The sequence below is a fragment of the Sus scrofa genome, chromosome 5 (genome assembly GCF_054392235.1).
Source record: "Sus scrofa isolate SSC_HxYL_T2T_F1_AM1 chromosome 5, Sscrofa_HxYL_maternal_Yorkshire_Landrace_v2.0, whole genome shotgun sequence".
NCBI lineage: Eukaryota > Metazoa > Chordata > Mammalia > Artiodactyla > Suidae > Sus > Sus scrofa.
In genome coordinates, this window is record NC_139387.1 from 81866373 (window position 1) to 81892464 (window position 26092).

General features: G+C 36.6%; 2 protein-coding genes across 11 annotated transcripts in view; one reads left to right on the forward strand and one right to left on the reverse strand.

Moving 5' to 3' along the window:
• PUS7L (pseudouridine synthase 7 like) overlaps positions 1 to 1399 on the reverse strand; it is a 32718-nt gene extending 31319 nt beyond the window's left edge. Inside the window, exon 1 of the mRNA XM_013997955.3 lies at positions 406 to 1399. The gene's annotated coding sequence lies outside the window, so the exon portion shown is untranslated. The remainder of the gene's footprint in view (positions 1 to 405) is intronic.
• Positions 90 to 25559, forward strand: IRAK4 (interleukin 1 receptor associated kinase 4). 10 transcript variants are annotated; one of them, XM_085024369.1, is made up of 13 exons: positions 90 to 640; positions 2894 to 2961; positions 7658 to 7827; positions 9254 to 9399; positions 10159 to 10341; positions 10810 to 10970; positions 12645 to 12709; positions 15167 to 15281; positions 15978 to 16087; positions 19476 to 19659; positions 20664 to 20726; positions 23296 to 23454; positions 23577 to 25559. In XM_085024369.1, exons 3-13 carry the CDS (start codon positions 7667 to 7669, stop codon positions 23610 to 23612), a joined length of 1383 nt encoding a protein of 460 aa, XP_084880495.1. In that variant the 5' UTR covers positions 90 to 640; positions 2894 to 2961; positions 7658 to 7666; the 3' UTR covers positions 23613 to 25559. The 10 variants fall into 10 exon arrangements, with proteins under 10 accessions (XP_084880495.1, XP_084880493.1, XP_084880494.1 ...); XM_085024367.1 differs by having other exon boundaries at positions 90 to 163; XM_085024368.1 differs by lacking the exon at positions 2894 to 2961.
• Positions 25560 to 26092: the final 533 nt, after the last annotated feature.

Below are 26092 nucleotides of genomic sequence, written 5' to 3' on the forward strand. Positions count from 1 at the left end.
CGCCTGGAAGCACAAAAAGGAAGGAAGGGAGCGGAATGGGGGCGGTCCTGGGCGGGGCCTGACGTGTTGGGCCCGCCCCGGCCCATCCTAGAGCCGGGGTTCCCGGACAGCTGGCTCAGCCCCGAGGCGCTCCGCCCGCCCCCGGCACCCCGCGCTTGGGCAGGTAAGGCGTTCCCGCCGAGCGCGCCACCTCCTCCGCGGGATGTCCAAGGTGCGCGCCCTGGCCTCTGTTCCTCTGCCCCAAGGTTGTCAGGGACCCGTTTCAGAAGGAAAAAAAAAAAAAAATCACCATTCTTATCTTCAGCCCAAGTGAGAAAAGTTAGAGGAGGAAGTAGGTTGCGTGCGCAGCACTTTTTCCGGGATAAAGACTTGGTGGGTCCCAGGGGATCAGAAAGCTAGCGGTACCTGAGGAGGAGCGTGGGGCGTGGAGAGGCGACCCTCGGTGCTTCCTTTGGAGCTCACCTCAGTTTCTCAGTTCTCGGGCCGTGTGTTCCGAGAACCCGATTACGGAATGAAAACTCTTTTCCGGAGAACCAGGAAGTAAGACCAGCGCTCAGCGGAGATGCAGTCCGAACCCCAACAAGATTCTAACTAGCTTGTTTCTCAGGCTTCCAGGAAATTAGAAAGTTGCAGCGAGGTTGTAAGTACCTTATCAGATGGGAAAAGTGTACCGACAGCCTGGAAACGAGAGACGGAACGAAGGGATGAAAGCAGACCTCGAAAAAGCATGTTAGCCGTTTAGAATGGGACCAAATGGTTTTCTTGGTGCTTAAAAAGCGTATCTGCCCAGGGAGCCCCAAGAGCAGAGAGTATTCAAATTTGCCTTTTCCCTTTCTGGGAGTAATCCTTGAAGAGATCCGTCAGAAAGTTCAGATTTCTTGTCTTTTCTTGTTTGCATGCTCAACAATCATTTGAAGTTTGCTTTTTAACTGTCCAAACAGCGCCCCTGAACTTCCAGGCTAAACTTGACCCTTCCACAGTGTTCTCCAGCTCAGTAAAAGTCAGGAAGTTCGTTCAGGGCAGAAACCTTGGTGCCTCTTTCTAAGTTTCACATAAGGACTGAGGATTCCTTGTGCTCTACCTTAGGAAATAGCCAGCATTCTAAGACTTCTACCGTCTTTGTTACCACTGGGATCCAAGCCGCCAGCATCTCCCACCTGGCTGTATTCTACTACTTGGTCTCTTCCTGCTTCTCTGCCTTTAATATCCTTTATTCTCTTCAGCAACCCCTATTGTCTTTTTAAGACATGAGCATAGAGCATGTTTCTCCTATTCTCAAAACCTACACTGTCTTCTCATCTCACTGAGAAGGTAAAGTCAATACAAAGGCTATAGGGCCCTAGCAGATCTGGCCCCATTACCTCTCTCATCTGTTCTACTTTTCTGCTCCCTCTTCTCTGGTCTGTCTCCTTGCTGTTTCCTAGTGGACCCATTCCAGACCTTTTGCATTTAACTGTTCCTTTTGCCTGGAAACCTTTCCCACAGATATACCAGTGGCTAGCTTTCTCATTCCTTCAAACCTTTCATCAAAGGGCTCCTTCTTCTTGGAGCCAACTCTGACTGCTCTACTTAAAATTAAAACCACTTCTCAGTTGTTTTTTTTTTTTTTTTCCATTCCATTTGGCACCATCTAATGTACTACAGAACAAATGCTTATTGCCTGTCTTCCTCTATTAGAATATAAGCTCCCTGAATTTCATTAATTTTTTTTCTCATTTTCCTAACGCTTTATCTCTAATGCAAAGTAGATTCAGTACATATTTGTTAAATGAATATTTTGGTTTTTAAAAAAATATCCAAAATGTTTTAAATTATTTAACCTTTGAGTTAAATCAGTGTTTGAGAATAGTATGTTAAGTTTTATATATGGAATACCTGTACATATCCCCATTTGAGAGGGCAGCCTATATAATTTATTAGATCTAGAAAATATCACCAGCTTTTGTTCATAATGACGATGTTGTGTTGTCCAAAAATATAGATAAATGATTATCTAGAATATTTTGTTTAAGAAAGCATGGGAGCAAATGATGTATTTTAGGAAGGTTATAAACATATTAAAGATACTGTGCTTAATAACATAAGACTCTCACCATGAAAAGCTTAGTGATGTACTCAGATCTCTTAGTTCCACTCTTTCAGTTGCCCTTCCCCACTATTGTAAAAACTGGGCTTAAATACACCTCTGCACATTTCTTTTTTTTTTTTTAATGTGGCATAAGAATAACTTCTGCCATAAAATAATCATCACTATATATTTTCTTTGATAACTTATTATCAATAGGATTATCAAATGCCTTAGGCATTTGTTGATTTTAAATCTTAGCGTAACTCTTAGGTATGACCTCTCTGTTTCTCAGATGAAGAAACCAAGGTCCAGAGAAAGTGAGTTATTGACCCAGGTCACAGTTGGCCCAGGTCACAATAGGACCTTGACCCAGGCAACCTCAAAGTCCATCTTCTCTCCACTCTTCTACACTCTCTTCTTCTGATCAGAGTGCTAATGAAGCACAGTCTTAGAATTTTATTAACTTGTTTGACAAGAATGTTTTAAATTCATACTTTGAGCCCAGTACTTCGTTTGAAAATATACATATGGGTGAGAGGGCATTGAGTTCCACCCGCAGGCACTGGTTTTAGTATTATTTCTCAGTTATCACCTTACATCATATTCTTGGCTGAGTTGTCTTCTATGAAAATGTCAATCGTTTTTCTTTAACATGAGAATTAATGAATGATATGAGAAAACAGTCATGATATATTTTTGTATTTATTTGTCAGTCATATATCCAGCTCCAGTTCTATTACTCCTAAGTGCACTCAAGTAAAATCTTGAACACTTTGAAAGAGGTGGCACTTCTTAATTTTTTCTGCACAAATATTTTATTTTCAGTATAGAAAATGCAGAAAAGCAATTGAAAACAAAACAACCATATAAATCACCATCAAGAGAGAACCACGGTTAGTATGTTGGTGTATGTTCTTCCAAATGTGTGTTGGTGGTGATAGATGAATGTATGTTTAAAGTAACATTTTACATTCTGAGATTTACAACTTCCAGGCTTGTACCTTCCTTTTTTGGCATTCCTATACTATCACCTCTGCTAGAAATCTGGGTGGAATTTGTCCATTAGTCTTTAGATAAACAGAGTTTATCCTCAGTATCCTCTGAGTATTTTAGCTCAAGCATTCAGAATTACTAAGCAATTCTAGATTTACTAAATTTGTCAATCACATTGTACTTCCTACAGTGGAGAGAAATATGAATACATAAGAAAAATTACTATGAATGTAGCAACTGCAAAAATAATAAGCAGATATGATTTTTTTTTTTGTCTTTTTTTAAGTCTGCACCCGCAGCATATGGAAGTTCCCAGGCTAGGAGTCAAATCAGAGCTGCAGCTGCCTGCCTATGCCACAGCCACAGCAATTCAGGATTCGAGCTGTGTCTGCAACCTAGACCACAGTTCATGGCAACGCAGCATCCTTAACCCACTGAGCGAGGCCAGGGATCAAACCCATGTCCTGATGGATACTAGTCAGGCTCATTACCACTAAGCCACAAGGGGAACTCCCAGGCAGATATAAATTCTTAATTTAAAAAAATAAAATCATCCTTTCTCCCATTCAACATAAATATTCTGAGTAGCTGCTGAAGTTGAATTTGGTTGAATCCCTGCCCAGAAGAGCACGTCATCTAGGAGAGAAGGCAGACACATTAAATAATAAAATGCAATTGTTATAATAGAAGAAGGACAATTTGAAGCAAAAGAGATGAATATCAGGGAAAGCTGTAGTGCCTTTTGTGTTAAACTTCAAAGAATAGCAAGTAGTCATTTACCAGGGGTGCTCGGGCAATTTTTAACCTAGTCCTAGATGACCTCCTCTGTATGGGAATTATTCCTCTCCCTTCAAATTTGTCTATATCTAAACCTCTGCTTCCCCCTTTCTACACTGAGAACAGACTTTCTTTTATTCAAGTTTGACCCTTTTACCGATGCTCTATTCACTCTCCCTTTTGTATCTTCAACCAAGCTTAAGTCTTAAACCTTAAACTGGCAGTTCTCAGGAGGTGGTTGGGATCCCTGAGTTTCTTTCAAGGGATTCATAAGGTCACAATCACATAGGGGTAAAGATTCATGCTGAGGGCAGTGGATTTTAATGTGACAAAGTTCACTGATACAGTTTCAGATTCCACATTGCAGTGAACTTTCAGGGAATTATCACTTATCAAGTTTTAGTATGGAATCAAAGAAGAATATGTCCTACTTTGTAAAATGACTCTTAATATACTCCTTGCTTTCCAACTGTATAGCTATGTGCACCTGGATTGTCTTCATATATGTCATCCAAAGTAATATACTGCAGCAGATTGAACACAGAAACAGATACTAGAATCAGACTGTCTTCTATTAAGTTGGAAATTAAAGAGATTTGCAAAACTGTAAAATAATGTCACTCATTTTTTAGGGGGAAATACCGTTATCTTATTAAATATTATGTATGCTAACATATAGTACATTATTTTAAATTAGTAAATAATTTTTAAATTCCTCAGTGTCAGTTTCTAATGTGGTAAATATTGGTAATACAATCAATATAAACAAAAGCTCTTTGGAGTCCATAGTAATTTTTAAAGAGTGTAAGGAGTATTGAGACCTAGTCTGAAAGTTGCTACCTTCCTTCTTCCTTCCCTTCCTTCCTTCCTTCCTCCCTTCTAGGTCAGGCTTCTTGGAAAGTGCATTTATGCCACTAAAATTGTTCTTAAGTTCCCCAATGGCCTTCTGGTTTCCAGATTTAACACACTCGTCAGTATTTATTTGACCTCTCCTTGTCTTTTATACCAACCTGTTGCCCATTCTAGAAATCTCTGATATGCCACTGTCCTAGTTCTCTTCTTAACCTCCATAATTTGTCAGTACTTTTTTAAAAGTTTCTTTTTTTCTTTTCATTGCTACATGTTCTGTATATTCCTAATAGGTAGACTCTTATTTACCTGTTGCTCCAACCAACTATTCAAAAATGAATATATGAGAATGAACCTAATGAAGATTCTTTACCTAAACCTCTCTCCTAAGCTCCAGACCAAATATCTACTACTTAGTACCAACTCCTTTAGATGGTGCCAGAGGTAAATTTTTCACATTTAACATGACCAGAACTGAACACATTCTTTCCTCTCTCATCTATGTAATTACCCAAGGGAGAAAAAGCTAGGAATCAGCTTCTTTGTTTTCTTCAGGCTCCTTTGCTTCTAACATTCTGAAATTATTTTCATTTGGCCTCCTAAATCTTTGAAGCATTTTCTTCTCCATTGCCTGATGGTAGACTCTCTTCAGGCTTTCATTTCTATATTATTGTAAAGTTTTTCAACTGATCTCTTTGCCTCAATATACAATCCTTCAATTTTTCTTATCCAGAGGAATACATTTAACAAAGTAAGTTCACATACACCTGTCCTTAAAATCCTGAAGTGGCTCCCTTGTAACTTTTGGTATCAACTTGAAACTCTTTGTTATAGCATATGAGGAACATGACGACTTGGCCCTTGCCTACCTCCCCAGTGTCATGACCCAGCTGTTAAAAACAAACAAACAAACAAACAAACAAAAAAAAACCTTGCTTTAGCCTAACCAATGCTTTCCCTTGCTATTCCTGCTGCTTGCAATTTCCTTTCAGAGTTATTCTCACTCCTTTTCACTTATCTTCCCACCCTCCCACCCCCTCCAAGTCTGTCTTGACATACCTCCCTCAGAGCGCTTCCATTGATGCCCCATCTCCCCGCCCCATTAACACTCTGCTCACACTTCTTGTAACATTTACACTCATTGTAATTGTGTGTATCCCTTGTTAGACTGAGAACACAAAGAGGTTCTCTTCTCTGCAATGCACTCATCACCGAGTGCAAAGCCTGGCGTATATGTTTATTGAATGCATGGATAAATAAAAGGAATTAATTAGTCTTTCTAGAAATGAGAATGACAGGAACAAAGCATTGAGTTAGAAAAATGGGGACATATGGCATGAATTTTGGAGCCAGGTCTGGGTTCAAGACCAGGCTCTTTCACTTTGTGAAATAAAGATGCTAAAACTGCCTTAGTCACTGTGAGGATTAAATGAAATATGTAAATCACCTGGCATGGTACTGGGCAAGAAATTTGTTCATTCATTCCTAACACCTAACTACACCAGTATCTATAATATGCTAGTAATTAGTTATATATTAGTAAATAAAATGAGCATAGTCCTTGAACTCTTAGAGCTTATAGTCTAATGGGGGAGACCATTAGTAAACAATTAAACAAATAAATATATGATTACAAATACATTGTGCAGTGGAGAACGATAAGTAGGTTGAAAGTAGATGGACCTACCAAGAGATGATGGTCAAAGAAGGCAAACGAGAAGAGATGCTTATACAGAGGTGTAAGACACAGGGAGACTTCTGCTTCTTACTCTTTTATAGCTTCTGAATTTTGTACCCTATGAATCTCTGCATTACTCTTCAAATTAATTAGATTGCATTTTAAAAATAAAAATCGGTAGGGGAGCAGGAGAGTCAATGACAAGAATATCTAAATTTATTTGTTTTGATTAATTAGAAGGAAAAATCATCACCTGCTTAGCATGGGAGATCAAATAAAGCCATGTGGGGAGAGCTAAATGTGAAATAATAATCACTAAAGACCATGAGCAAAGACAGGTAGGAAGCTTAATGGCAGTTTTGAAGGCACAATTGAAAGGGGTCCCCTAAATTTGTATTCACACCAGTCTGCTGGGTTGCTTAGTTCTCCAAAGCTGTGTTCAGCATCTCTGGTGTACAAGTAAAATTGTGTGATTTATCCCTGGCTACAGCTCTCCAGGGTGGAGGAACAGGAAAAAAAAAGGGGTCTGAAGAAATAGAGTTTCTGTCCAGAGAGTAGTAAAGCCCTGAACCACAGGATTCACCTCAGTAGGGAGTGAATGATCAGGCAGGTCTGATGGGCTCAAAAATTGTGGCAAAGTCAAGGAAGAATGTGTTATGTGAAACGCTGGTGGATAGACCATATTTTTTTACTGCCATTCAAATTATGTCAGCACTTTTTTTTACATCTATCACTGAATGTTGCATGAATGTTTAGTAGTAAATAAATACTGGTTGAGAAAAATATTTTAAATTGAAAAATAAATTTTTTAAATTTGTTTTAGTTATACAGTTGATTTACAATGTTGTGTCAATTTCTGCTATATGGCACTGTGATTCAGTTATTCGTATTTATGCATTCTTTTTCATGCGCTTTTCCATGATAGTTTATTACAGGATATTGAATAGTTTGTGTACTATACGTACAGTGGGATTTTGTTGCTTATCCATTCTGCATATAATAGTTTGATTCCTGAATATATTTACAGGAATTTTTCTGGAAAAAAAAGTAAACTTGCAACTTAATGTAAGTTTTAGTTGGAAAATGTCAAAGAAAAAATCAATTTTTTATATTGGTATTTAGAGATGAAAAAAGGCTAAAATATCAAGTGATTGGTTTCTGAGTATTCCTTTATTATGGTGTGACCAGTTGCCAACATTTCATATATTAGAGCAAAGTGTGACATATATAAGCTTACAGATGTCATCGCTAAAGCTACTACAAAATTTTAATGAGAATTTTCCATATTTTAGGAACAAAAGATGAACAAACCCATAACAGCTTCAACATATGTGCGCTGCCTCAATGTTGGACTAATTAGGAAGTTGTCAGATTTTATTGATCCTCAAGAAGGATGGAAGAAGTTAGCAGTAGCTATTAAAAAACCATCTGGTGATGACAGATACAACCAGTTTCATATAAGGTAACCTATAAAATTCTTTTTCTCTTTAAATTCTTACATCACAATCTAGAATGATTAATGGGTACAAATGCTGTCTAATGTTGCAGTTCAGAAAATAAACCTCTCTCCAGGGGACATAATGGTAATAAATATATCTCCCCTTTTTAATTTAAAAAAAATTTTTTTTTGCAATTTTTACTTCATTCTTCAGTATATTAGCTAGGCCAATATTGTGATCTTGCAAATAAGTTTTGGGGATGAGAATCAAGACTCTAACTTTTATACTAGTTCTCTGTCTGGCAAGCAGACAGTTCACTCTGCCTCACACCCGTCATTTCCACATTGAAATAACATAAGAATATTATAGGAATCTCTAGTAACGTCTGTGCGTCTCTAATGTACTTTGACCGTATATTTTGGGAATTCTTCAAATTAACATTTTAAAGTTGCTTATACACATACACATCTGTGAGTAGACTTCTTAAGTCTTAGGCAGGAAATGATCGAACATAGTACTGAAAAATCCTTTCTTAGCTTAAGTTTAAACCTTGAAAACTATTTTTCTAGACAACTTGTTGATATTAACTGTTAAAAACTTTTAGAGCATAGGTAAGGGAGTGGTAGCAAGGAGACAAGACTCTTCTTTATGGAATAATGGCAGTGAATAACCATTAAGAGAATGATAAAACTAAAAAGTTACCAATTTACAACTACCAGTGAGTAACTGATTCACAAGGGCTCACCAATGAGTGCTAAAACCATAGGTAAAAGGGTGTTCATGAACAAGATATACAAAGATTTCAAAGTACTATCCACAGGTTGTTTATGAATCGCAAAGGGAAAAGGTACTTTTGTAGAGAGAAAAAGCTGAAGTAACCCCTCCGTAACCAAGTACGTGGGATGTCAGTAATGGTACACACTGCCTTTGTGTGCCTCTGGATGCGAGGCAGTGCCAAGGATACATTGTCCTCTATGTAGGGTTCTTACCAAAAAATTTTAACCTAAATTTCATCACGAGAAAGTAGTTAGACAACTTTACACTGGGAGGTGTTGTACAAGGCATCTGGCCTACACGCAAAAGCAGCTGCACAGACAGACAGGGGCAGGGAGAATGATTCCTGTTTAAATGTTAACTCTTTTTTGGAGTTTCCGTCATGGCTCAGTGATTAACGAATCCGACTAGGAACCATGAGGTTGCAAGTTCAATCCCTGGCCTCACTCAGCGGGTTAAGGATCCAGCGTTGCCTTGAGCTGTGGTGTAGGCCGCAGACAAGGTTCAGATCTGGCGTTGCTGTGGCTCTGGCGTAGGCCGGCCGCTACAGCTCCGATTAGACCCCTAGCCTGGGAACCTCCATATGCCACGGGTGCAGACTTAAAAAGACAAAAAAAAAAAAAAAAGTTAACTCTTTTTAAATACTAACCTTGTTTCTTTGTTACTTGCCTTAAGGAGATTCGAAGCATTACTTCAAACTGGAAAAAGTCCCACTTGTGAATTACTGTTTGACTGGGGCACCACAAATTGCACAGTTGGTGATCTTGTGGATCTCTTGGTCCAAAATGAGTTTTTTGCCCCTGCAAGTCTTTTGCTTCCAGGTAAACTGAGTGTATCTAGGGGATCAATCATTAGAGTGGAAAGATAAGTGGCAAAAATAGGAACATTTCTTCTCTTACTTTTTCCCATAGTAAATTAACTTCACGTTTAAGACTCCTTTGCACTCTTTCAATTCTTCCCACCTTTTTAACAAGTAACCCAGATGTGAAGTACTGCAGACTTGCTGCTGAGAAATGGAGGCTCCAGAATTGAGTCTGATCTCACCATTTAAGTCAGATAGTCTTGTGCCAATAGGAAGTTTACAAGGACCAAAAAAAAAAGTTCTTTTTATTTTTCATCTTTAACTTCCACCTTGATAGAACTCTGTGATCATGGATTCCTTGCATTGCCTTCCTCATAAGCTACTTTTTTCCCTTTGATACCATTTATACCAGTGGTTCTTATCCTTCCAAGGACATAAGAATCACCTGAAATTCTTGATCAACATGTAGCTTCCTAGGCGCTCCTTCAGACCTCGTTTTTAGAATTCTTAAATTAGGCTCAAGGTTTATGTTTTTAAACAAGTACGTCAGTGCTTCTGATGTAAGTGGCTCATGGACCACTTTTTGGAAACACTGTCTTACCCATCCTTATCAAAATTTATAAATTCTTACTAGATAGCTTCTTAGGTCATGCTCTGAAAATATGAGGCTAGTATGTAGAAACTGGAATGATATTACTTGAACTCAGTTCCTAGTTTAACTTATTCACAAACATTTTTTCTTATGAAAAGACAACTTGTATCTTATTTCATTTGTCAGATGCTGTTCCCAAACCCATTAACACACTGCCTTCTAAAGTCACTGTAACAGTTGAGCAGAAACAGATGCCTCTCTACGGTTCAAACAGGACATCTGTGATGCCCTGTCAGAATCCTGAACACAACTCTATGCCACCAGACTCTTCAAGTCCAGAAAGTAAAAGTTTAGAAGTTAGTGATACACGTAAGTAACATTTGCAGTGCTTTCCACTGGTGGGTTTGTCTTTAAGACCATCACTGCTTTAAAATAAATCCTTCCTTTTATTTGTACACTCTGGCAATAGCTCTTTTGTGGTCTTTTTCCTTCTGATTTATTAAGAACCATTTCATTGTATTAATGTTGTCAGTGAGGAGAGGCAGTAGTATGTACAGACAACCACAGAAGCTGTGAAACCATGAGTAATGCTTACCTAACTTAAAAGATTGTTTTATAAAGGAAAGAATGAACTGGAGGACCACCAAACAGAATTCTCAAAGCTTAAACTTTGTATTTAAAAAATGTTTTTACCCTCCTCCAGAGGGTAAAAACCTAATCCAAAGTTGTAAATATTTGCATATGTATGAAATACCCAAATTGAGGAACTACTGAAGTTACTAAAACCAGTTTCTTTTTTATTAAAGTCCTTTTTTCCTTATTCTATTGACATTACAGGTTTTCACAGTTTTGCGTTCTGTGAATTGAAGGATGTTACAAATAACTTTGATGAGCGACCCGTTTCTATTGGTGGTAACAAGATGGGAGAGGGAGGATTTGGAGTTGTGTATAAAGGCTACGTGAACAACAGGGCTGTTGCAGTGAAGAAGCTTGCAGCAGTAAGTTATATTTTCAGGAAGAGAAAGAGTTAAAGGAAGAGTTGCTTCCTGGTGTGCTGTATAATAAATTTTAAATTAATCTTTAGGAGATGTATTGTTTCTGGGTATATTCTCTTTAAATAAACATCATTCTAGTATTTCTTTTTTTTTTTTTCTTTTCTTTTTCAGGCCCATGTCTGTGGCATATGGAAGTTCCCGGGCTAGGAGTCAAATCAGGGCTGCAACTGTAGGCCTACGCCACAACAAAAGCCATCAGGTCCAAGCTGCATCTGCGACCTAGGCTGTAGCTTGCTGCAATGCTGGATCCTTAACCCCCTGAGTGAGGCCAGGGATAGAACCCTCATCCTCATGGACACTTTGTCTAGTTCGTAATTCACTAGGCCACAATGGGAACTCCTAAGCTGGTGGTTTTTCACATTTAAAATTTTGTTGAAAGTTATGGACTCCATCCCTGCAAAAATGTACTTATACATAAATGTGATCTTATGTATAATCTCCAATTATACATATGATTCACAAAACAAAGTTGAGAATCGAGGTAAAAATGGTAAAATTCTAAGAGAATTTTATAAAAATAACTTTCTTGTATTACTTTTCTCATTTAAAAATAAAGTTTATTCGCAGCAACATGGATAGACCTAGAGATTATCATACTAAGTGAATTAGGTCAGAAAAAGACAGATTCCATATGGTATTACCTATACATGGAATCTAAAAGATGACTCAAATGAATTTATCTACAAAACAGAAACAGACTCAAGACATAGAGAACAGACTTGCAGTTATACCAAGGTGTGGGGGCGGTGTGAAGAGGTAGGGAAGGATTGAGAGTTTGATATTAGCAGATGCAAACTACTCTATATAGGATGGGTGAACAACAAGGTCCTACTGTATAGCACAGGGAACTATATTCAATATCCCGAAATAAACCACATGGAAAAGAATATGAAAAAGAAAATACATATGTATGACAATCACTTTGCTGTACAGCAGAAATTAACACAACAGTATAAATCAATTATACTTCAATACATTTTTTTAAAAAATAAAAATTAGAAAATATGCAATAAAAACATCAAAAAAAAATTCTTGTCTATGTACTTTGTTCCCATCTCTTTCAGAGGGTTTACTATTTACTTATTTATTTGTTATATTTAAATCTTTATTGTATTCTAAAAATGTCAATACAGTACACATTTATATGATGAAGATAGTTACCCTTTGTCATGCATATTGCAAATACTTTTGCAGGTCTTGTTTTTCTTTTTTTTAAGTTTTGTTGACGTATAGTTGATTTACAAGGTTGTGATAATTTCTGCTGTACAACAAAGGGAGTCATCCTTTTTGCCTTCAAATTTGATTCTGCTTTCTGTTACGCTGAATTGTTTTAGAAGTTTTTGCAGTGACGTCTCTATTATTTCATTTTGTTCTCACAATGACTCCATGCTGTTTATGTAGTTACATGGTTTATAAGGTTTTCTTCCTTCCACTAACCAGCCATCACTAATATTTAAGCAACTCACTATTATTTCTAGTTCTCAGTTCTATAAAATAGAAAGGATGATTCCTTCCTGTTTTAAAGAAGGCAGGACTAGCCAGAGGATCTCTTGCACCCTTCTAGCTTTACGAGCCTTGAGGTTATTGTAGGTATTATATTGTATGTTATTTTTTCAGGTGGTTGACATTAGTACTGAAGAACTGAAACAACAGTTTGATCAAGAAATAAAAGTACTGGCAAAGTAAGTTCATATGGCAGTGTGCTACAGTGGAAAAGAGCAGGACAAGGGGTAAGGGGCCTGTTTCTTGCCCAGAGTGTGCCATGAACTAGTGATAGTTTCAAATATGTAAATCAAAATAAAGGGTTTACATTAGAGGACCTGAAAGAACTTTGACTCTACAGTTCTATGACTACATATAGCCATATGTGTATACATTAAACAGCACTCATTATTCTAAATCATGGCAAAGTTACATGGAATTTCAGCTGTCTTCCATCATCATGCCTTCCGCTCCCCAAATTCACAAAGGATAAATTGTAGGTACAATAGATATATAGATATAGAGAACATACCAAATATTCCTTAGATATAAGTTAACACCACACACCAGAGAAGTGTTCTATGCAAGAATGTTTAGAAGGCATTGACTCGGTATGTTTGAAAATTGTTGGACATCGTCAGGAGGCGAAAGAGAAAAAAATTAGGAAATGTATTCTAATAATTATAGTGATTAATAGTTGAAGATGTGCAATAGACCAGAAACTATGCAATGTATTTTATGTGCATTGTCTCATTAAATCCTCATAACAATCACTATAAACACACACACACACACACAATTTTTCTTCCCATTGAGGTTTAGAAATGTTAAATAACTTGCCCAAGGCCATATAAACAATAAATATGCAGGTTCCAAATCCAGATCTGTCTGACTCCAGAATTTGAACTTTTGATCTAAATCCTTAATGGTAGTTACCATTTTATATTCATTCTACCTATTGCTGTAAATTACCAATTGTAGTTGCTTAACCTCAAGGAAGAATAGACTGGAAGTTACTCATTCACAGTAAAAATAACTCTTTCTGAAAAAAAAACTCTTCTATTTAGGATTTATTCTCCTCACCCCTGCCCCACCTTCCGATCCTAAAAGTAACTACTTCAAAATAGATAATCTGGGACATACAGGAAAATATTTTTTAAATAATAAAAATCATTTCTTAAATATGTCACTCAGAGATAACAACTGCTGATATTTTGATATAATTGCTTCATGAATGTGTAGCATTTTACCATGTCATTAAAAATGAATTTTTAAGACACTTAAATTTATTGTACAATATTCTAGTGTTATGTAAGGATTATATTTTATTTAATCATTACTCTTCTAGGTTTGTTTTTAATTTTCAGTATTACAAATTAAAGCACCCTGAAATCTTTTTGTATATAAATCCTTAAATGCAAATCTGTTTATTTAATCAGAATACAGTCCTAGGAGAAGAATTACTGGTTCTGAATGCATGAACTTTTTATATTCTTTCTAAGCATTTGTCTAAATGGCTTTGTAGATAAGTTATGATAATTTATCCTTCTTCCAGCAAAGTATTACAATTTCAAACTTCACTGCTACCTCAACACCATTAAGTAGTACTACTACTTTTTAATAAGTACCAATCTCAGAACCTATTAGCAGAATGACCTTGGTCAAGTTTCTTAATTGTCTAGTCATTAGTTTTTTCATCTATAAAACGGGATAATGATTTTAATAATGAAGTACTTACTTCATTACGTTGTGGTAAGGATTAAATAAAACCAAGCAGGTCAGTCACTCTGCAGTGTCTTGTATAATGGTGTAAACTCAGCAAATAAATGTTATCCATTCATTTTTCAAATTTGCCAGTTTGGTGGAAAATGGGGCACTTACTCTTAATTTACATTTCATGAAATAGTTGTAGGCTCTCATATGTATTTTATTAAATTCTCACAGCATCCATGTTACATAATAGGTATTATTTTCCACATTTACCAGATAAAATTACCGAGGCTCGGTAAGGCCTTGTGAAAAGTTACACTTCCAGGAGACGGCAGAGCTGGACTTTAAGCCCAATTTTCTTTCTACTATACCACAGATGCCTGCAGTTCTGGTATACTTCAGCTCTCTTTAGTTTTCTTACCTTCAAGTATATAAAGAAACTCAAACTAGGTTATCAATAACCAGATATGATTAATGATTAGAAATGTGTAAATTTGATGTGATTAAAAATCAAATATCTGTTAAGTCAGTGCTTTGGATGTGTTGGAGAAGTCTTAAAAGGGTTTCAACAAACTTCTTGAAATCTTGTTTGTGCCAGCATTGAAAATTACGTGAAACAAAGGTTAAACATTAGCCTAGTTCTTAACCAAACTATTGCAAGTACCAATGATATGAATTATTGAGCTTTTACTATAAAATCAAGAGAGGTTTTGCTTCTAATGTTGATCAATATTGATTGAAAGTAAAACTGTTTGCTGAAAAGTATAAGCAGTTATAGGAAGCATGTAAATATATTAGAAACATATGTATCATATTATAATGATATATAGCATATAATTATTTCTTGCTCTTTTTTTCCTGGTGAAGCTCTAAATGAATAACTTCCGACCTGCAGCTAAATATTTGTATGTATCATAATAACTTTAGTGGAAAATTGTTTGTCACAGGTGTCAGCATGAAAACTTAGTAGAACTACTTGGTTTCTCAAGTGATGGAGATGACCTCTGCTTAGTATATGTTTACATGTCCAATGGTTCACTGCTAGACCGACTGTCTTGCTTGGTAAGATGTTTGTTCATAAGATTGTTTGGCTTTCTGTTCCTGGGTTGGAATACTGCTGTTTACTTTGTGACAGGATCATTTAAACTGTATTAATCTTAATATTTTTCATGGTCTGTGAAAACTATACAGTTGACCCGTAAGCAGTTGGAATTGCCACTCTATCAGGTGATAATCTAAAATGTAAAATTATCACTCAAAGCTAGACTTTACAGATGCTTTTATATATTTTTATTGTTGTTGTTGTTTGCCTTTTAGGGCCGCACCTGTGCCATATGGAGGTTCCCAGGCTAGGGGTCTAATTGGAGCTACAGCTGCCAGCCTATGCCACAGCCACAGCCACGCAGAATCCGAGCCACGTCTGCAGCCTACAGCACAGCTCACGGCAACGCTGGATCTTTAACACACTGAGCAAGGCCAGGGATCAAACCCACAACCTCATGGTTACTAGTCAGATTTGCCTCTGCTGTGCTACAGCGGGAACGCCTATATTTTTATTGTTAAATAAGAAATGCTAACCCTTATTTGATCTTATTTAGAGATTGTTGTTTAACAACTTAAAAAAAAGATAACCCTAAATTCTTAGCAATAGAATATCACTTTCTGTAGTGCTTAGGAAAACATGTTCTGTTGTATATTTTCTATAGATGTTTTTAATCCTCTCTTTTTTAAAAATTGGTTTGTTTCTTAATTCATAAGGATGATACTCCACCACTCTCTTGGTACATGAGATGCAAGATTGCTCAGGGTGCAGCTAATGGCCTCAGTTTTTTACATGAAAACCATCATATTCATAGAGATATTAAAAGGTAAATGCTACTGTTATAAAGCTTTTGGGAAACCAAAGAAGAATTTTCTGTTCCTCTATCTATTCACTATTCACATGCACGTCTTAACCCAGAGCACTCCATGAACGCGCTTCTCGCTAAGAATGTCTGTAACTTACCTTATTTCCAACCCAGTGACCTATTTCTACTATTCATCCTAATTGGATTTTTTTAAAATAGTGTTATTCTGTTCTTCTTGACCACTTTGCCTTGTCAAAATTATTGTCCATCTTATTTTCTGGATCATCACTCTTTTCTGAATCACTTTCATCCTCCATGCGTGCATTCAGTTATCTTCCTTGTTATGTATTTATTAGCAAATATTAATTGAGCACCTACTATATGATAGGTACTATAGGTGGTATAGTTAGCAAAAGTAGCATTTGTAGCATCTGACAGCAATCAAATAATAACAAAATAATAGAACTTTATAGAGTATAGTCTGTAGTCTTAGTATAAAGAAGAATTCCCTGAGAAAATGACGTTTAAGAGAGATTCAAAGTGTGAACAAGAAATAAACAGGCACAATTTGAGGGCAGCTATAGAGTCTGGGGAAAGAGAATTCTAGGAAGAAGGAACCACATTTGTAAGACCAGTGTTCAGAGGAAACATAGGACCATGGCAAATTACAGGAAGTGAAGTAAATTGTTGAAGTGCAGAAATTGAAGGGGTGAATGATATAAGATACAATTAGAGCAGCAGGCGGGGAGCTAAGCCCTGTAGGACCTAAAAGATCAAGATAAGGACTTTAATTTTATCATAGGTGTAATCAGATGCCATTGAAAGTCAATAAGAATATGGCATCATATTTAAGTTTTGAGAAGATCACCTTGACTTGAGTGTAGAGAACAGTTTATAAGATGGGGTAGTTTGCAGCCTATCATAGAAGGCTTGATGGTGACAGCTCATGTGAAGAGACATGAACAGATCTGAGAAATTAAGACGGCAGGGCTTGCCAATTCTTGGCTGCAGAGGGCTCAAGGAGAGGAACATGTCAGGAGTGACACTGGCATTTATGGCTTCCAGAACTGCATTCTGAAATGATTGTGGCATGATTCACCTATGTAGAAAGCACTGAAAGAGGACCAGGTTGGGATGGAAAATGTGAGTTCTCTTGCAGCTTGTCTTAGAGGTTCTTTTAAGATGTAGAAGTGGAGATGTTAAACAGTGCGCTATACATGTTTGGAGCTGAATGAAGTCTGAGCTGAAGATGTCTGTATGTGTATGACTTGCATAGATCTGAAGACCTGTTATATGATTGTCTTCACTTTAGGAGAGATATAGATTAGGAAAGATTCCCAAGAATTAGTCCTGAATAACGTTAAGACTTAATGGCCAAGTAGAAGAGAACGAGTCCAAAAAGGAATCTAAAAAGTATGCACATAAGCTGAGAGCCAAGAGAGTGTGGTATCCCTGAGAACAAGGAAAGAGAGTTTTCCAAGAAGGAATGAGTCAAAAATGTCAGTTGCTTTTTATTTTTTTTCTTTTGATGGCTGCACCTGTGGCATATGGAAGCTCCCAGGCTAGGGGTTGAATCAGAGCAGCATCTGAGGCCTATGCCACAGCCATGGCAACACTGGATCTGAGCCCTGTCTGAGACCCATGCTGCAGCTTGTGGCAACCCCGGATCCTTAACCCACTGAGCAAGACCAGGGATTGAGCCCACATCCTCATGCATCCTAGTTGGGTTCATGACTGCTGAGCCACTACGGGAACGCACATTCTACACATTCTTGCTGAGTGATATATCGCCTTAAGCTGCTATCTATATGTGGCTAATTGTCAAGTCTGTATCATCAGCCTCCAATCCTATAGTTTCAGTATCTTCAGACCAAGTGACCCCCCTGAGATGCACCACAGCAGCCTCTAAGTCAACATGTTAGAAATCAAACTCTTTTCTTTTCCAACCCAAACTTTTCCTCTTGTATTTCTTTCCTAAATTTCATGAAGTCAAGATACATCCTATCTCCCAAGCTAAAGACTCTTATTCCTCATATCATACAAATTACAAAGTTCTATTGAGTATGCCTTAAAATTAGCACCTTCTCCCCACCACCAGTCTTTATTTAGACCCTCATTATCTCTTGCCTGCTTTATTACAAACTCTCCTGATTATCCTTTAACCAGTCTGTGCCAGTTTTCATCCATTCACGACTATGCTGCCAGGTTATGACTCTAAAAATCAAGTCTGGGAACATCATTCCCTACTACGAAACCTTGAGCTGGGATCCAGTTGCTCACAGGATAAAGTTTCAATTCTCTGTTCCATAGACACCAGTTTCTTCAAATTGATCTTATGTTTTAATGTTTTCATCATACTGTTCATGTTGCTCCCTTTGCCGGCAGTGCCTTTCTTTCCCTCATTTAACATCAAGATTCTAATAATCCTTCAAGACTACGCATACTTTTCACTTTCTCTTTGGAATTTTCTGCAGTTTTTCTAGACACATGGTTGTACTCCCAGCACTTTGAGCCTGATATCACTGTTCTGGAATACTTACTGGATTTTTAAAAATTATTCACATACCTTTGTCACAGATCAGATCTGAAGATTCCCCCCATGCCCAGCACAAAGCTTAAAGGTTATAATACATTGGGAATCCTCAATAAAGTTTTGTTAAATGAAAGAAGGAGTGTATGGGTTGAATGCATAAAATGAATTAAGACCTTTTAGCCCTATTTCTTTCCTCATCAAAAGATTTCAGATAGTATCCCCCCCATCAAATGAAATAAATAAATATTTGAGATACTTTGGAAATTTGTTTTTAAATGAAATAAGAAATTTTAGGAAGTTCCTGTTGTGGCTCAATGGTAACGAACCTGACTAGGATGCGTGAGGATGCAAGTTCGATCCCTGGCCTCGCTCAGTGGGTTAAGGATCCAGCGTTGCATGAGCTGTGGTGTAGGTTGCAGACATGGCTTGGATCCAGCATTGCTATGGCTGTGATATAGGCTGGCAGCTATAGTTCTAATTCAACTCCTGGCCTGGGAACTTTCATGTGCTATAGGTGTAGCCCTAAAAAGAAAAAAAAAAAAAAACAATTTTAGGAAAGGTCTTAAGAATGGCCCATTAGGACTCTTTGAGGGAGGTAACCCTGTAATAAATTATTTGTGAAATAATAAGAATATCTATCACTAACATGGACAGTTTTATTTCACTTTTATTCTCCTAAAGTTTTTCCTCAAGAAACAAAGTAAAAAAGAAGACAGTTACATCTCTTTAGCTTTAATCTGAAATCCCGGTTTCTTTACATAAATTTCACACTTTTATGCTGTATATTATGAAATAGGATACTCTGTAAATAATACATTCATACACCTATCTAAGGAAATGTTTGATTTGCTTGAAAAGAAAAAAACTTTTTTTCAGTGCAAATATCTTATTAGATGAAGACTTTACAGCCAAGATATCTGACTTTGGGCTTGCACGGGCTTCTGAGAAGTTTGCCCAGACAGTCATGACTAGCAGAATTGTGGGAACAACAGCTTATATGGCACCTGAAGCTTTGCGAGGAGAAATAACACCCAAATCTGACATCTACAGCTTTGGTGTGGTAAGTTCCACATATATATTATACATTATTTTCTTGTATTATATTATGTATATAATGATGGAATATAGCATTAATATATACTTATAACAATATATTTAGAATATATTATTAAAATATATTAATGTTATTAATGTATAATCATATATTATATATATAATTAATAACAATAATCATTCTGGCTATAATTGTGAAATTAAAATAGAACATTTTGAATACAGCTGTCTTATTTAGCTCTTTTATATAAAGGTGTAAATTATTCAATTTAACCTCTAGTTAAATGAGAAAGTTATAAAAACTGTTAAATTGATTTCTGAAATTACTGCAAAAAATAATTTTTTGCCACACTATCCTCATAAATTAGCATGTAACTTAAATCAGTTCATACAACAAACCATACCATACTTTAGGGTCATAGTTTATGACTTTAGGGTCATATTTTAAAAATGAACTTTAGGGTCATGTTTTAAAAATGACCAAATTTTAAAAGTATGCTTTGGCATTTTCTGATCTATTGCTAATAACTTATGATAGTGTGAGGAGCGGGTGGGAGTGGTTAGAGAAATTGGGTGCTTCTTTATCTTTCTTATTCCTGTGTTTCATTTACGGATATTTACCTTCATAGTTCTGTGAAGTTAAGGCTCAGGGTTCTAGGATATGCTTGCAGTTTAGAAAATAGTATTTGTCTTCAAGCCAGAGAAAATTATTCTTGTGAAAAATCCTCTGCAAGACAGGAAAAGAAGTGTTCAGAACATGTGTTGAGAGGGGATGGTTGTTTAATAAGTTGCCAGTGGAAAAGAATGCTTGTGGAGATAGGTGGGATCCTAGGTGTCTGGGAAAAAAAGAGCAGGGAAAAATGACCCCAGCTCATGATATTTCTGCTTTCATGTCTAAAAGACAGAATGCAGTGTGTGCAAATGGTTAAACAGATTTCATAATCAAGGGCTAAGTTCCTTCTAGTTTCTATGTATTGCCTTGAGTCATATATTAATGTGTTTTTTTCATAGGTTCTATTAGAAATAATAACTGGACTTCCAGCTGTGGATGAACACCGTGAACCTCAGTTATTGGTAACTGAAAGATTCATCTTCTCCAGTTCTTTTCTCTTTGCATTTATAATCTACATTTATATGGGTAAATTTTGCACCTAGAAATGTCATTTTCTATTGGCAATCTTTCCTTTGGCAATTACATGGTGGCATATGGCAAAAGCATCAAATATTTCTAATCTCTGCTCTGCCATGAAGTATTTTTGAAGCTTGAAAAAGACACATATTTTCTCTGTTCTAGTTTCCTTTTGGGTAAAATCAGAAGAGAGCTTTATGATTTCTGAGGTCTCTTTAGTATGTTTTTATTTTGTTACCTTCAGGGTGATTACTAACAGCATTTTCAGCTCAGAGAGGAAAAGCAGCATGGCTTCCTTTGAAATTTGTATCAGAATAGAATTGCGAATAAAATTCTCTATCCATTTCAATTATGGAGAATTTTTTATGAAGTTATATAGAAAACTTTACTTGTGTGTTATGTTAGGCATTGTTGACAATTATATAAATAGACTAACTGAATGCTAAAACTATGGGAAAATTATGTCATGCTTTTTTTTTTCCATAAGTAGTACATTTTAAGAACTTAAAGGGTCTCTTTATAAAATTAAAGACTTACAGGAGTTCCTGTCGTGGCTCAGCAAATCTGACTAGCATCCATGGGAACATAGGTTTGATCCCTGGCCTTGCTCAACGGTTAAGGATCCGGCATTGCCGTGAGCTATAGTGTAGGTCACAGATGTGGCTCAGATCCTGCATCGCTGTGGTGGCGTAGGCCAGCAGCTACAGCTCCAATTCGATCCCTAGCCCGGTAACCGCCATATGCCATGGGTGCAGCCCTAAAAATACAAAAAAATTTAAAAAAAATTTTTAAAAAGACTTACAGAAATGCCTACCACTATTTATAAGTTTTTTCTCAGAATTAGTTAAATAACTATACTGACTTTGTTCTATTTTATGTGTTCTAATGGGACAAATCAGTGTAACAAATTCAGACAACATGTATATATTGGATTCTTTCCCTAGAATAAGAATTACAAAGTCAAAAAGTATAAGATATTTGTTCAAGAGCTTGGTGCCATACTTTTAGGAAAAGTTACAAGTACAATGTCTGTATATTACAATATTCCTACAGGTAATATTTATTGAATATGAATAATATTTTCATAATATTTCACAATATTTTACAGTAGTACTTAGTGAAATTTTGTCTTCCACAAAGAAAATCCTCTGTCCCACAGGTTCTTTGAGGTTAGGCAGTAGCTTAGGCCAGAGTTACAGTTTTTTGAGCCATTAGTGTACAGCATATATAAAGCTTTGTGTTGATTGGATTATACAGAGAAAGTGTGTAGATTAAAAATAGAGGAGAAGCAGTTCCCACTGTGGCTCAGTGGGTTAAGAACCCAACATTGATGTTGTCTCTGTGAGGATGCAAGTTTGATCAGTGGGTTAAGGATCCAGCATCACCTCAAGATCCCACGTTGCTTTGGCTGTGACATAGCAGCTCAGATTCGACTCCTAGCCCCAGAGCTTCCATATACCACAGGTGTGGCCATAAAAATAAAATTTAAATTTAAAAAATAAAAATAAAGGAGGAAAAAATTTACCACAAAACGGGGCTTTACTTGAAAGTTTTATTCTTTCATTGTTCTGGAAACTAGAAGCCCGAAATCAAGATTCTGTCAGGGCTGCCTCTGGAGACTCTAGGGGAGAATATTTCTTTGCCTCTTCCAGCACCTGGGGGCTACGGACATTCCCTGACTTGTAGCCACATCACTCCCATTTCTGCCTCTGTGATCACATGGTCTTCTCCTCTGGGTGTATGTCTGTGATTCTTTCTGTCTCTTATACAAATGCTTGTCATTGGATTTAAGTCCCACCTGAGTAATCCAGGATGATTTCATCTCAAAATGCTTAACATAATTGCATCTGCAAAGACTTTTTTCTCCAAATTAAGCTATATTCACAGGTTCTGGGAATTAGGACTTGAACATATCATTTGGGGGGGAGGGAACGCAGGGGATCATCACTTAATCCAGTATACCATCCTAGTCTCACACCTCTCTCCCTATTCTTTACTTTTTCATCATGTCCCTGCCCCCCTTTTCCTCCTCCCTCTTTCTCTTAGATTCAATAATGTGAGTACCCATAGAGAAGTTCGCCTGTACAAAGAAGGGGGTCTGCATTCAGAAGTTGGAATTGCATTATTAGGGGCACAGCAAGAGGCAGGCAACCTGTGTGGGCAGCCTAGTAAATGTTGCTGTGATGGGTATATGAAAGCAATTAGCTCAGTCACATATATGTAAAAAGCAGAAAACAAAAGATATAAGTTTCTAGGAGGTATGTGTGCATGTATGCATAAATAAATAAATAGGATTTGTCCTACATGTCCGCAATTCTTAATAAGGCTATCAAGTAGATGGTAAAATAAGATGTTACTGTGATGTTGATTAAATAATTAAAATATATTATTTATAATTGATAATATAAATTAATTATAATGTAAATTGAATTTTTTATAAATAAATTTTAAAAATTTATCTGATTAGTTTCATTTTTATTTGAAACTCTTAAAGTTTTAACATTTGTTTTAAAGCTAGATATTAAAGAAGAAATTGAAGATGAGGAAAAAACAATTGAAGATTATATTGATAAGAAGATGAATGACACTGATTCCACTTCCATTGAAACTATGTACTCTGTTGCCAGTCAGTGTCTGCATGAAAAGAAAAATAAGAGACCAGACATTAAGAAGGTATTAACTTTTATTCTTATTTAGAAAGTGAAGGAAGTGGGGTTTGTATTTTTTTTTCTTAGTGTACATTTCAAACCAATTTTTTAATGCAGTTCTTTTTGTTTTTTCTTTCTTTATAAAAGGTTCAACAGCTGCTGCAAGAAATGACAGCTTCTTAAAACTTTACTGAAATGGACTCTTGGCTTTTTATATACAGCTATCTACATCATTTTTTAAACTAAAAAAAAAACATTTAAACATTCTTTACCTTTAATAAGGCAGTATGGTGAAGTGCAATGGTTATTAAAGTTTGTGTAGAACCCTCAACATAGAGAACAGACAAAAGTATATCTCTTATATCAACACTTACCTCTATTTTCTTAGTGTTACTCTAAGCTCTTACAGCAATCCCTGAGACAGTTCCTTGGAACCTCACCAAACAGTTTGAAAACTACAGAATTAGCAGAAAAGAGGACTGGACCATAGAATGAAAAGCCCCTGGGTTGAAGCCTGACTCTACTACTAGTTTTCTCTAAAGCTTTGGAAAGTCTCTTAGCTGCTTTGAGCCTTGGTTTTTTTCACTTGTAATGTTGGAATCATATCTGCTGTGCCTTTCTGACAGGTAGTCATGAAAATCAAGTGATGCAGAATATGCACAAGCACTTTGTAACTTATAAAATGATAGAAAATTTAAAGTGTGTATAAATGATTATAAAACCCTAATACAGTCACTTGTTTATAGGGTGACTGTGCTGTTTTAAGCAATCATTCACTGCAGACCAAATATGTCCTGATGATACGCCCATGACGATATGGCCACTGTTAGATTTTTGCTATATGCCACATGAGAAGACATTTCGTAGATGCAGTTAAAGTCCCTCATCAGCTGACTTTGAGTATTAGTAGGGAGATGCTGCTGGGAGGACCTGACCTAATAACCAAGAGAGACCAAACTCTCCTCATATTCCATTAAAAGTCATACTATTCCACGTTAAGGATGGACCTAGATAGGACTGGCTTGTTAATCATTCAAGTTGTAGTCTCAAAAATAGTCGTTAAGAAGGCAATGGCAGTAAGACTCCAAAATTATTGCTAGGATTTCGTTCCACTGATGAAATTAAGAAAATTCGTCTCATGGAATACCCTCACCTAAAACAAGAATCAGTAAATTAATTCAACAAATATTTATTGATTGTTTTCTGTGGCCAAGGCACTTACAGAAGCAGTGTACATATTCAACGTCCTCCTTCTCAGGAAATCCTTGTTCTCTGTCTCCATTCAGATGGAGACGATAATATGCAAATAAATAAAATAACATCAGGTAGTGAGAAATGTTAAGAAAACATTAAAACTATGTATTGTGATAGATTCCCTTGGCTAAGAATTTTAACAAAACCCAAAACCAAAAAGAAAAAAAGAAAAATGGATAGCAGTATATTATCTCAAAAATGATTAGAATATACTGTAATTTAAGGGGAAAAAAAAACAAAACCTAAATTGAAGCAAGTTTTATCTGTGTGTTAGGCTATATTATCAGAGATCTTAGCCTTAGCAGCAAACAAAGAAGAAAATCTTGTCACAAAGTTTCTACTACTATCCTGGGAAAAGGAATACTGTGTTTCAGATTATGTCACATATTTTATTCTACTTGCTATTTAGGGGTAAATTTGATGAAGATAGTGATTAAGGTCATGTAATCTTTTGCCTTGTACTAATGTCATTTTTATCTGGCAGGCTTTTCTTTTTATTTTGATTTCTTTGTCTGGATTTGACTTTTAGAAAATAATGCACAGTGACAAAGCATTACAACCTGCATATCAGTTTCTATTGAAGAATGTATTTTTATGATTAGTAAAATCACATTCTGGTTTACACTGAATCTTTTGAAAGTTTAGGTGGTATGAATTAAATCATCAGAGATTGATCATCCCAGGCTGTCCCACAGTCCTGAAATCCAAATCCTAGACTGAGAGGGCCCCTTCTCCTGCTACAGCCACCTTAATAGCCAGATGGTGTCTTCACCTCTTTTAAGAATTAGTAACTAATGCTGTGGTGGTAATCATTTTGCAATATGTAAGTGAGATTCAGCTGTTTTTCTTGAATAAATGTTCTCAGGGTTCCTGGAAGCCTTTGATTAGTTTCCATCCTCTGCTTCCTGTCTCAGCAGTAGCCTTGAAAAATAATAGCCCACATTTTTGGTAGCAGAGAGAACAGAAGAGAGCTGAGGGTTTTTCAGAGCCTGATTCTGAAACCGTTGTAATTATTGGACCTGTCTCATGGTTCCCTGGAAGACCCCATTCAAAGGCTTATCTTTATTTGACCTGACTAAAGGTAACCTAGTGCTGAAAGCCTCTAGGTGGAGTCATTTGTCAAAACCATTTGCTGGCAGATGTTTTAATCAAAGCTGCCTGAGGTGGTGAATAACCACTGGGACAAACAATAAGTTAACCAAAAAGCTTAAAAGGAAAAGCTGAGGAATAAGATGTCCATTACCCAGAAATCCATGCACATGTGTAAGGCCACATGCATGCTCAGACAACCTGAGAAGACTCTAAGCTCTCACCTCTGGCTGACCTTCAGGCTCTGTACAAGCAAAAGTGAAGATTAACACATAGTCTAAACTGCCTGGCTGACAGTATGTCTCAACATGTGTACAAAG

Bases quoted from the DNA above. Each gene is read 5' to 3' on its own strand.
- IRAK4 (XM_085024365.1), top strand. The intron at 10,971-12,644 runs GTAAGTTATATT...TTATTTTTTCAG, and splicing joins CAGTGAAGAAGCTTGCAGCA to GTGGTTGACATTAGTACTGA. The intron at 15,282-15,977 runs GTAAGATGTTTG...TTAATTCATAAG, and splicing joins TAGACCGACTGTCTTGCTTG to GATGATACTCCACCACTCTC.